General features: G+C 44.5%; 1 protein-coding gene across 4 annotated transcripts in view; it reads left to right on the top strand.

Annotated features, from left to right (window-relative positions):
- The first annotated feature begins 972 nt into the window (after positions 1–972).
- LOC119461402 (translation initiation factor IF-2) overlaps positions 973–12423 on the top strand; it is a 61680-nt gene continuing 50229 nt past the window's right edge. Inside the window, exons 1-3 of one of the 4 annotated variants that reach the window (XM_049672621.1) lie at positions 973–989; positions 4607–4682; positions 6600–6783. In XM_049672621.1, coding sequence (XP_049528578.1) covers positions 6653–6783 — 131 coding nt within the window. In that variant the 5' untranslated portion in view covers positions 973–989; positions 4607–4682; positions 6600–6652. Of the gene's footprint in view, positions 990–2179; positions 2841–4400; positions 4683–6599; positions 6784–12423 lie in introns of those variants that run through there. The other 3 variants (XM_037722695.2, XM_049672620.1, XM_037722696.2) reach the window with 3 other exon arrangements.

Raw genomic sequence — 12423 nt, forward strand, 5'->3', positions numbered from 1 at the left:
TTGTATCTGAACATCGCCCCTGCGGACATTTTCGATTTATCTACAGGAGTCTGAGTTGACTTCAGCAGCAAGGAAACACTCCTTGGGCGCATAGTTGGCGACCTCAATGTAGAAGCACATTTCCTTGCGCCGTAGTTACCTACTTCTGATTTATTCTTTACAATGTCGAGTGCTCGTGAATATTCTTACTGCAATGCCTGCGGCCACCCAACCCGCCTTCATAACTTACGGCGATCAAGTGCAGCACCCTTTCACGCTGTCGCGCTACGAGTAGAATAGCCCGACTAAACCGCACTGCAATGAACGGATTTCGACGTGGGCAAACAACTTTTCAAAAAAGAAAGAATACAAATTTGAAGATAACTGAATCCGTCACTCGCCCAAAGTTTCAATGCAACATTACGATTAAGTATAAGCAAGCTAGCAGATTCATCATTATTTCTGTGTAACATGACAGTTCACGTAGTAATCAATATAGCTAAACGTATCCTTCAGTACGAGACTTGCCCATCAGAAGGTCCAGCGAAAGAGAGAAGCACAAGGTTGAAGACGTTTTTAGTCGACAGGTGCCGAATAATTCTCTGGCCGCATCGTAAATGTTGGATGCAATGCCGCACTACATGTAGGTGAATAGTATACTCACTTCCCACCTCCATGCAAAGCGTACCTTAGAAGACATCGTGTTACACACCGCTTAACGCTCACGATAGCCTATTTTTGGACAAGGTTAGTAAGACGAGCTGGTCTAAAGATGCCAGTTGGCAATTCGCCTGGAGCGACAAAGAGATGTGATCGCGCTGCACCGGCGTCCTTGTAGGAGATCCGCCGGCCAAAAAGAAAAAAAAAAAAACCCGTCTTGGCCGGAGAAATGAATGCCACACATTTCCGTTCAGTCTTCGATCGCCACTCACCTACAGGCACCGAGAACGCAACTAACCCAACTATGAAGAGAAGTGCGTGGACATTGGTCGTTGTTCATCTCTCACCAGGTATGTCCAGCAGCCCTTGCTTGTTAAGCACTGTGGCACGTTGCATATTTTTCCTTCTTTGCCTGCGACTCTTAGTTTGTGTGCGCTTCGCAAGTAGGACTTCAAGATGCCGTAACAACTCTTATGTCCTGCAGCATTGCGAAGGTTTGCCGCCGTCTTTGAGAGATACGGCCAACATTGGCGCACGCGACGCAACCGCCTTACATTTGCATTGGCATTTGTGAAGTAAATATTAGCTGCAAATAGGGATACGCTTCAATGAAAATCCTCGATAAAAACTAACAGGGCAAGAATACCGGCTTCAACTGGTGTAATTCTGCCAGGGGAAGCCAGGGTATAAGGATGTCAACATATATGCGCAGGCCATACCATTCAAACGGGCGTTTGAAAAACACATGGCAGATCGATTGAGCAAGGTAAAATTGGCTCGATAACCCGGCCTTGCGAACGTGGATGCCATCGGAGCTAATGAAAGCCACTACTACAACTACTGAAGGGGTATGGAATGTTTTATGGCTTTAGAGTAATGACAGTAGTGCCATTTTAGAATAACGGAGTAATAGGATTAATGGTAATTCTGACAGCACGCCGTGGCTCATAGCGATGCAGCAACAACATTGAAATCATTTGATAGGCTGGTTATTTTACATACGTCGCAAGCAGCTGTCGCAGCGGCAGCTTGCACAACTGTAATCTTTACCGCAAAACGTATGCGGGGAGTGCTACGTACTTTGCATTGCATGTAGACGCAGGAACGCCTTACCATCAGTTCTATGGCGCGGATGCTTGTTTTGAGCTTGTTCTTTATTGAAACGTACGCTGTTCTGTATGTTGTATGCATGATTACAAGGAATGTATGACCTGTTCGCTTCACTTTGCTGAGTGCGCATATAGCCTCTGCCTGACGGGGGTATGAGCCATTGGTGGTGATAGTTTGCTGTCGACGTTACGACACGATGGAATCCTGGGATCCTACTAGCAATAGGATCCCGGGATCACCTTACCGTGTAAAAAATGAAACGGTACGGTGATTTCTTTCTCCGATAACTTTATCCAGGCGGCTTCGGTTCGGTAAATGAAGATAAGACATCCATCTGCCTGTATACATAAATATCTGTAGCAAGCGCTTATGTGCTTATATGGCAACGAAAATGACCGAGATCTGGGCTAGTTGATGTGGTAATACGATGCAAAAAAAAAACAGCACAAATGTATTTGTCATTTTCTAATTCTTGATCTGGGTTTTCAAGTTGTTTCTTGTATTATTTAATCACGACCGACCAGCCTACTAGAAGCTGAACAAGTGAAAACACTCGAGCTAAATTTAACTCCAACGTACAGAGCCGATGTGAAATGACTCAAGATAACAGACTGGTGGTCTAGTTTGTATTGCACTACGTGACATGTGCCACAAGCGGGGCAATCAATGCAACATAATAGAAGAAAACACTGCGCTTTCTTCGTATATGTCGGTCTGATCTGTGAGAAGGTCTGCAGCTGAAGCCTACGCACCGTTGGAGTGTGCAAAGAAAATAAGACACGGAGTTGCATCGGCAACTGACAAAACGATGAAGTGAATTGGCAAGTGGCTTTCGCAAGTGTACGTCCACATTGCAGGTATTTCTGTGAAATTATTGTCCTCTTAGTATATCGCGCGAATTGACTGTCAAGGCCTCCTCAGTGCTACTAACAGAGACTCAGCGTCTTCCCGAGAGACCGCTTGCTCCACCTCCGGGCCGACCGGGCACATTTCAAAGTTGACCGGGCGGACAAGGATTCAATGGCGGACCTGGGGCCCAACCTGGAAGAGGTTGTTCATTTACACGTACTACTGATGGCCAGTTCTGTACTGTAAGTGTGTTTGTCACGCAAATTAAGGATAACTAAAAAGCATAATAGATAGGAAGCTACCGCTACCATGCTAAAGTTGCTACTAACGCTAATATTGTAATCAGTTGTCACATCGGTGTTTCTGTGTTACGGTACAAATTACCAATATTATTTTGTTCAGTGTAAAGTCCTTCTGTGGAAAGCGCAAGTTATTTCTTGACGTTTCCTGCATGGATGGCCAGCAGATAGAACAAAGGCACTAACAGATGTTCCGATAAACACGAGAAGCAGCATAATGGTAATTTTCTTGACGCATCAGTGAAGGAAAAAAATTCCAACACCCACTGGGGGGTGTTGCTCATTTATGCTCACCTATTAAATAACTAAATAGCGTCTTTTTAGTGATGGTACCATTATACAATATAATCACCTTGTTTCAGGCCTCATTAGGGTATTAAGAAAAGATTTACTTTACATTAGAAGCTGATTATAACACACATCAATGAACTACTGGAGTTGAAATGGTAATAATACAGGAGCGTTCTTTCCCATTTCAGGCTGTTAGCTCAGTAACTATATTAGCGTGCGAACCACAAAAACGCATTTGAATAAATTAAACTGATTACTCGAATAAAAACTATCTTTTCATACACATTTGCTAGAATATGAATGTGAGAAATTAGGACTGTAAATATTCGGCTACCTCAGCCTCACTCTTTGGCAAGAGCATTCTAGAGGGAGAAAAAAGAATGAGATGCAGGAACAACATCTGCAGAACCGCACGCGCACTCGCACACATTCCGCGCCAGTCAGAAATAAAATGCTGTATCGTCCTTGATGAGTGAGGACCGCAAGCCAAACTTAGTAAACACATACAGCTGCGCCCGCATTTGTCGTTTGAACGCACAGAGCACTGGCGCCACAGCGCGCAAAATGTAGTCATTTTTTGCGAAATATCAGTGTCTTTTGTATGCAGAGATTAATGTTTCCTTACTTGAGCCACAGATAACCTACCTGCCGGGGATAGCATACCTAAGCGATACAGCCTTACTGCCATGTATCATAGGTGATACCCCACTGGGGAGAGAGAATTTCATTGATACTGTACAGTAGATGAATATGAGTTTATAGTATGTTTGCCGTACATTGTATTTATGGCGGACGCGTAATAAGTTATAAAGGTGTACTCACTGCAACCATTACCACTGTACCGTTATCGGTTAGCATACGTTAAGACAAAACACATATTTTATTGTACTTATTTTGTGCTGCTGTCAAACGTTCAGAGGCTAAGTTACACTGCTTTCCAAGCTATACCAAACGATAGCCTTTACCGAGAACTCCTTTGTCGTCATGTGCATGTGCATGATGCTCAAATAAATATATTGATCACGCTAAATGGACCTTTTCTATAAAGTATCCATATAAAACGAACTGAAATGTTAGTTTATTTGCTCTACATAGAGCATGAAATGATACTGCTTGGAGATGTGTCCATCTTTTCACACGCTTGACAAACATCAATGCTCAATTATAACATCGACATTATTTACTCTAATCAATTTTTGGCCCTTTCATTAGGATGGTTAAAACATCATAATCAAATCAGTAAAGCTGTGTCTAAGGGGGATCAGCCTACACATATCTACATTGTAATGGTATTCCAAATCTAGAATTTCAGAAACAGCGCGTTTACGTGAAGCGGCTTCCAGATCTAAGAAAAGAAATGAAGATTACGACGCCTCATTCGTATTTATTTTATGAGTTTTTTATTATTTTACATGCAGGGTCGTGTGTATCATGGCGGCAAGTGCTGCGTTTCCCAACAAGTAATATTCGCCAAAGCCCCACCAAACCAACGATGTAAGTACAACGCGAAGCCAGTAAACTAACAGTTTACTGGCTTCTTTTTTATATGTATTCTTGCATGCAATCGCCGCTTAAAAATTATGATTTATAGAAAAGGGATATTCCAAAAAGTGCACAATATCTAAACACCTGATATTAATGACTAGTATTTAGCTTATCCGTTTCTACCCGGATTGTGCGATAGTCTCAACATTCCCTCGGAATCACTGATTCGATTACTTCCCTTACTGTTTATAACATGCCTTTGTACTGCTGGTTATTTTTTAGGTATACATTCATGCGCAAATTGTGCCAGGGGTCCCAGCGCTTCCGCTGCATTTATCTATCGAGGCACATCGGCAACGCAATGTTCATTATTGTGCTCATGTGGGCTTTGAAGGAACGCTAACGGAAAATATTAAGTCAAGCTTAATTGGCAGATTAGTGCTCGAGGCGCCAATATTATCGCGCACAGAGCTTTAGCAATCGAGGAATTGAGGTAAAGGCCGGAGACAATTAGATACTCCCCCGGGACATTCAAGTGTCAGCCCGATGACGAAGGCACTCATTATAATTATGTAATTGGTACTCAATCACTCGTAATAAAAAGATTCTATTGTATTTTATATACGATATCGTTATACGAAAATCCTTATACGAAATCCTACTTGTGCAGTTCAATTTGATTTTAGAAAAAAAGACTGGGGCTAAGCGAAGCTTGTAGCAAGACGACACTGTCGCAGGCATCCCGCTTCGTTTGCCCTAAATTCAGGGTCGGCGGTTTTTCATTGACGTTTGGCCTTAACATCACGCTTCCGCAACTCCGGGCCCGCGGCTCTGCGCTGATGTTTTGACTTGGCTTCGGATGCCCTCCCGACAGAATCGGACGACAAGCATCGCTTCCCCCCATTTTCTCGACAGGAGAAGGGCTGGTGATTTTGTCTCTTTGGGTCCCACGTGTGACAAGCGTAGTTCAAGGGCACGTTACAGATCCCCGAGCCCGCTGGGGGATGAGCCATTGAGCTTGAACCCTTTCTGCAAGATCACCAGGATCGGCCCACATGACAGGGGTACGACGTGCCCTTGAGCTTGGAAACTTTCTGTACTATCACCAGGATATGCCCACTTTTCAGCGTGACACCACCCCCACTACCACCACCGCCGAAACTTGTGAGCCTATAAAGCTTCGCTTAATAACTCGTTCACGTCACCATTTACCACGACGCGGGCGGTCGAAAGGTTTCGTTTTACTCCAATTTGCACCGTCCACGCTTTCGCATCTCGGTGGTTCCGTTATAGCGCTGTGCTGCGCTGGCTTTGCTGGCTCGCGAAACTCAGACAAACTGCAAGTAGCAGAGAATGCCACGACCATGGGATGTTGCGGGTTTCCACACCACTTGACCCAGAGCAGCTGCAGCGGCGAATGCAACGCTGTCTCTTGGCTCGGTTTCTCCATAGCCAAGTGTTCGCGTTTTGCGCAAACAACCGTAGCGCTGCCTGTTGGGCACCGTTTTAGTCAGCGACGGCAGTAAAAGGAAGTTATGGCGTATGTAACGTCACCACTAGCCGCTCGGAGGCCGGCGATTTGAATCACGCTAAATGTACGCTGACCCTTCAGACGCAGTGTTCTCGTAAACTAAGTGCTTCTTGACCCAAAACAAGCACTGCGAAGTTTAAGGTATTTGAGGTTTAAGGTATTTTAACAGTCCGCGTCGTGTTAGTATTTCACTTTATGTCCGTTTAAATTTTACCATTTCCCTTTCTTTCCCGCCTGGTTGTATATGACACTCATATGTTGTAAAAAACCGGAAGAAAATGTTTCCAGCTCCCCTCTCCTCTTCCCCATTTCCAATATCACAAAAAGTAAACCAATCTATCAAGCCTCTAAGCCTAGTGAAGTTGGCACTCATGCATTTCTCCTTAACATGATAGGTGGTGTCCAAATCTACGGCCTAGCTACAGCTCTGCCTGGATGACAAAAACCGATGACAAAGGATATGCTTTTGCTGCCTGCAAGCACCGGAAGCCATTGTGGGAGCCGGAAAGAAGTCGTAGGCGCCATGTTTTCGACACCGATTACTCCTCTGCGTTGTGTCGACAGCCTTATTTACCGACCGTAAGTTCTGTTTGCGGTAAAACATTTTTTGTTATGTGGAGGTGGCTGGAAAATCACACTGGATGAAGGTCTGCCTGAGCATGTTCGTTCAATAAAAGCACGTGCGCGCAGGAAGAGTTGTACGACCTGCTACATTAAAAAGGTTTTCTATTTTAATATAGCTCGCTATTGAACTTTCGCTATTAGTCAAATTAAAATGTGTGTCCCAGGCGCTTCAAAATCCTTTACAACTGCAAGTCAACTCTTCAGAAAGTGTGATAAAAAAGATCACGCACAAAAAACGTGTATAAATCACACTCCCGTATTACTCATTCAGTCAAATGAGTGACATCGAATGCATTCTATAAATCAAAAGGAATAATAGCTGCGTATAAAAGGATAATAGTGCGTTGCCTAATATGCCCGAGTGCGGAGAGGTAATACGAGTTACAGCAAGGACAAACTATACACGAAGAAGCTGTTTTTCTAGTAGAAAGACCATGTCCTGCGTGTATTTCAACACTGTCGTGGTTTTGCCAGATACCATGGAGTCAAATAGAAGGTGCATCGGGTTCAAAGCTTATGTCTGGTCCCACAAAGCTAAAATGAACACGCAGCTACGGTAATGTTATAATTTCGGTTATGGCCTATACCCTAGCGATGGGTGTAATACCTGAGATATAGCAATTAGGGCCATTCAGGACCCTTATTCAAAAGAAAAAAAAAACTTGCGTAGTTGCTTACGCAGGGGCACCCCTTAGTCGATCACCTTGCTATCGCGCCGATTTATCGCTATTGCGAGTGACTCGAACCAAAACGAAAGCCAACGATGAAGCGCCCTTACAGCTGTTTCAGTCGCGAATTGTGACTGAGTGCTATCAAGGCGTCCAAATTAGAATATTTTATGGGAGCACTACCCGAACCATTAATTCACTTCGGCCCAATTGTCGTACTCACGAAGAGAACTGATTGTATCACTAAAAGAACTGAAATATTTGTGGTGTATTGGTCAGTATTGGCGTTTATACCACGCCGCTTAAAGTAAATTGTTTTTCACTACTTTCCGTCCTAAACAACCACATAAAGCAAAGACGCAATGAACCTATGGCGAGCCGTCAGCGTCTCGACGACGACGACGATGTTTCGCCTCGGCTGCTCCGCACGTTCGAGCTGAGCGCGAGAGTAGAGCGGCGCTTGACGAAAGTCGTCAAGTGTTACCCGAAGCATTCGTCCTGCTTCTTAATGGACGCGAAGACAGTGTCTCCGTTGACCGCATAAAGCAGGTCTTCCTCGACACCGACGCCATTCCTGAAGGCGAAAGGCCATCCACAAACACCAGACGAACGCGCTTCGCAACAGCAGAACCAGCGTTCATAGATACTTTTTCGAAAAAGTATCTATGAACGCTGAGCAGAACCTACCAGCTGCTCATAGAGATCGCTCCTTCGCACACTGGCTACCTCGATAGAGGGGGGGTCCTATGGCGAGCCGTCAGCGTCTCGACGACGACGACGATGTTGCGCCTCGGCTGCTCTGCACGTTCGAGCTGAGCGCGAGAGTAGAACGGCGGCAAGAGCAACAGCGTCTGTGATAGTGCATAAATAAATGCGGCAACCAAACACCATCACGTCTTCCCACAAACCCAAGGAAACCTTATGGGTAATAAGCTGAATAGTTGAAATTGAAATGTACAAAATAATAAAGAAAACAGAAATTGAACAGTACGAAAAGAAAACTTGTCGCTGGTGGTGACAGAATCCACAACCTTCGCTTTACGAATGCGATGCACAATCAATTTTGGCATAACAACGTCCACTAACTTATCTAGCCATGGGGTGTCAGCCAGCGATACCCCGAGGCTTGGCTGGCGAATGGGAATTAAACTTTTTTTTATTCTCCGATAGCATCACGCAACGCGTAATGCGAAGGTTGTGGGTTCAGTCCCCACCGGCGAGAACTTACGTTTTCGTGCCCTTTCATGTCTCTTTTCTTGTCATTATTTTCTGCATTTCAATTTCAACCACAGCTGAATTATCCCTATGCTTTTCTTTGCTTCATTGCCTGTTGGCGTTATAAAGTCGCTATTAACAATAATCGAATCCCTTTGTTTTCCTCCTCCTCATTTCCGTACTGAAGTAACTTGTATGATTATTTTTTATTGGGAAAGGATAACGGCAACATTTAACGCAAAATGTACGTCTTTTTTTTTTTGCATTGTACCTATGACTAAGGACATGTAAGTACAAGCTGCATTTCAAAAGGTACACACCGTGAGCAAACGAAATATTAGATTTATGACGATGGGCTCTTACGCAAAAAAACACAACTGTTCGGATGTCACGATTCCGGCCTATTTTCGGCTTCTCATAAGCGAGTTTCTTGCCGCCCAATTCCCAATGCCCACATGTTAGCCAGTACGCAAAGTGGTAGCGTTTTCTGAGCTTCAAACAGCGCTGAAAGTTAGGTTTTAATGCAAGTTCGATTCTATATTACAATGAAACGTATTTTAACGATAGTTTTTAATCGTGGTATGATCGTCGCAACTAAAACTGGAAAAAAAGTGCCCGATTTCGTGCAGAAGCGAATGTTCTGCAGCGTTTCTGTTCATGCAACATCACGACGTGACGGTATCGCGGTAGATGCGTCCAGTTAGACGATGTCACAGAAACTTCGGCTTACGCATGTCTTACATTTTTTGATATCTTACATTTTTAACGAGTTACCAAGGAATGTTTGGACGGAAGGTTGATGGATGCAAAATCTGATGTAATGGCAGATTGCGACCTCAAACATGCGCCTGAGAAACTGCAGTGGACTGCTAGATACGCACGTAAGCAACGAGATAGTGCCAGTGTCAACAAGGTGCCAGAAAGAATCTCGAAGTTGTTGTTCAAATATACTTGGCGGCAACAAGGGAAGAGCTTGCTGAACGGCGCCAATGGCTCAACGATACTCGGCACACCTGTTCTGCTTGCGTTTTCTAGCTTTATGAAGGGCACAAGGAAGAATACGCGAAAGATAATAGAAACTTGGTGCGATTTAGCCAGCTAAACAATAAAGAAAGAAGGAAAGACAGAAATATGTGAATAAAAAAACTGACAATGGAGACCACACACTCTAGAAAGTGTTTAAAGGGTTTCACGTGAAACATATGTCAAAAACCGCAGCAAGAGAAGCCAGTTATCTCCAAGAGTACAACATTTTTCAGCCACGACGGACACGGCTCCCTAACGACGCCTTGAAAGCTGTTCTGAATCACGCCGGGAAAATATTAACAGAAAAAAAACGAACCTAGAGAATATAATGCTCTTTAACTGAAATAGTATAGTTAAGGTATATCACTTCCTGTTCCTCATTAAGACAAAAAATAAAGACGCACCTTAAGGTTGTAGAAGAGGTTACAAACACTTGCCGTATTGTCATTTTACCTCAATTCAGTTTTCTATAAACACGAACGGCAACCTATTAGTCATGTGATATGAGCAGTGGAGTAGTAAAACGTATAACTTTTCTGCCAGAAAACAGGTGCGCATCGCTTTACCTGATCGCCGTGCGTGAGTAGTATCGTGGGCGGCCCTCTGTTTAACGGAAATTTCAATTTTCAAAACGACAGAAATGGTTTAGACACCTACTTTTTGTTTTTCAATGGCATATCTTAAACATGTACGACCATATGGCAGAAAATTTTCAGCACGGAATGATCACGAAAGAGGAACACGTCATCAATAAAATACGCTTAACGATAACTAAGGGATAATTGAACAGGTACGGAAAGGGGTCGATACATGTTACATAACAGTGTTTTTCCGAGTGTGAAACATGCCCGCGAATACACGCAAACTGCCTCGAGCGGCCAGTTGCGCGGCAGTTTTGCGTGTATTCGAGGGCTGCTTTAACGCTCGGAAAAAACACTTTTATGTAGCACGTAGTGAGCACCAGAGATCTGTATCGGTAGTTTCTATGCAATTTTCTCATTGGCACTTTTCATATAATTATTATATTTGAGAAGTTTAACAATTATTTGCGAACAATTATCTTATTAGGCGGAATGCAAAAAATACTCCGAGTATCTCCAAGCAACGGCAAACAGCATAACCTTGGTTCTGTCCCGCTACGTGGCATTTGCATATCTTTAAATCTTGCTGCATAATAGTGGGGACACCCTGTATATATATATATATATATATATATATATATATATATATATATATATAAACAATAGACCAAGGCCGGGCCCCCGCCGAACGTCGAAATTAAATGTTATGGCGTTCCTACGTGCGCCTGCTCTTCTTTTAATTTGTTAACCGCTGGTTCCGAAGAAACAATTCCTTCATATATATATATATATATATATATATATATATATATATACAGCGAGAGAAACAGAGTTATATGTAATTTATCGGAACGACAGAGAGGATCATGCTATCAAGTTTTAAACAAAGCAAGGCTTCGCTCGATACCTGCCCTCTGTGCATTTGCGTTTCCGCAAGTAATTCGCTGTAGGAAGTGGCTCGAACGCCACGGGTTATTTCACGGCGAACCGCTGTTATTTGCCACATTCTTATTGCGTCGGCATCTTGTCCACTCCTGCAGAACCAACGGGAATAACGAAAATTTAGGTTCCTACACTGCGTGCTATACCCGCTGCGCAATAATTTTCGCAGAGTAATTCTGCCAGATTTGTTTTCTCTCCACCTATAAAAAATGCGTGGTCCAAGAAGATCCCGTGAAGACTAAGAAAGGACCATTATATTGGGGACATCGAAGAATTGACATAGCCGCGTTTGCATGAATGCGACAGCAGCGCGTCCCATTTCCAAGCGCATTTGGGAAGCGCGATGCGACGCCGCTTACATGTAGCGCATTAACTCTCACGAGAAGGTAGCGTCACGTGCGTTAGTCGACTCCCGCCCGTAAATCTACCATCGCATCGCGCATTATTATTGCGATAGCAATTATATGGACACTCAAAAGCAGATTTCTGCCGTCGGCGTCGCCGTCGCCGTCGCCATCGCCGTGAGGTTCCGTATGACGTCAATGGAGATGAAATCGTGACCGCGCGCCGCCGAACGCTGTATGTGCGAGTGAAAGGGCACGAGGGACGCGCTCTTTCACGGGGAGTGAACGCACGGCGGAGAACAAACGCGCGTTCCGCGCCGTGCTTGCTTAAGGGCTGCAGAAGTAGGCGTCTCTTTCCTCCTTTACAATCACCATATATGTGGAGCAAACGCGCCTTCTTCCGATGCGCGAGGTTTTTCCCGCTAGGAGGCCACGGTGTGCGGACGTGTTTTCGCATGGGGCTCCTCTTTCGGATCTGTGTTTTGGATTTTCATCGACTCCGGTGCCCGATTCATGTACACCATACGACTCACCTAGTGGACCGGAGCTACCCGATACCTCTGGGGTCACTGTGAGTCCATTTTCCATCATCTCACGAGCCTTGAAGACTTCGACGCGGGGAACGCCCCAATAAGCCTAACGGAACAGGCGTCTGCCCAACTTAGGCACGGCTGCATCGATGCATGTCGCTCACGGTGGGCACCGCTCCACCTCGCGCTCTTACTGACGACATTGCCAACCACGGCCCTGCAGCAAGGCAGCGTCTAACATCATTACCGCTATTATGCACTGTTTCGGAGTGCGCTAACGAGCAAACGG

This window comes from Dermacentor silvarum, chromosome 8 (assembly GCF_013339745.2).
Source record: "Dermacentor silvarum isolate Dsil-2018 chromosome 8, BIME_Dsil_1.4, whole genome shotgun sequence".
In the NCBI taxonomy this organism is placed as follows: Eukaryota; Metazoa; Arthropoda; class Arachnida; order Ixodida; family Ixodidae; genus Dermacentor; species Dermacentor silvarum.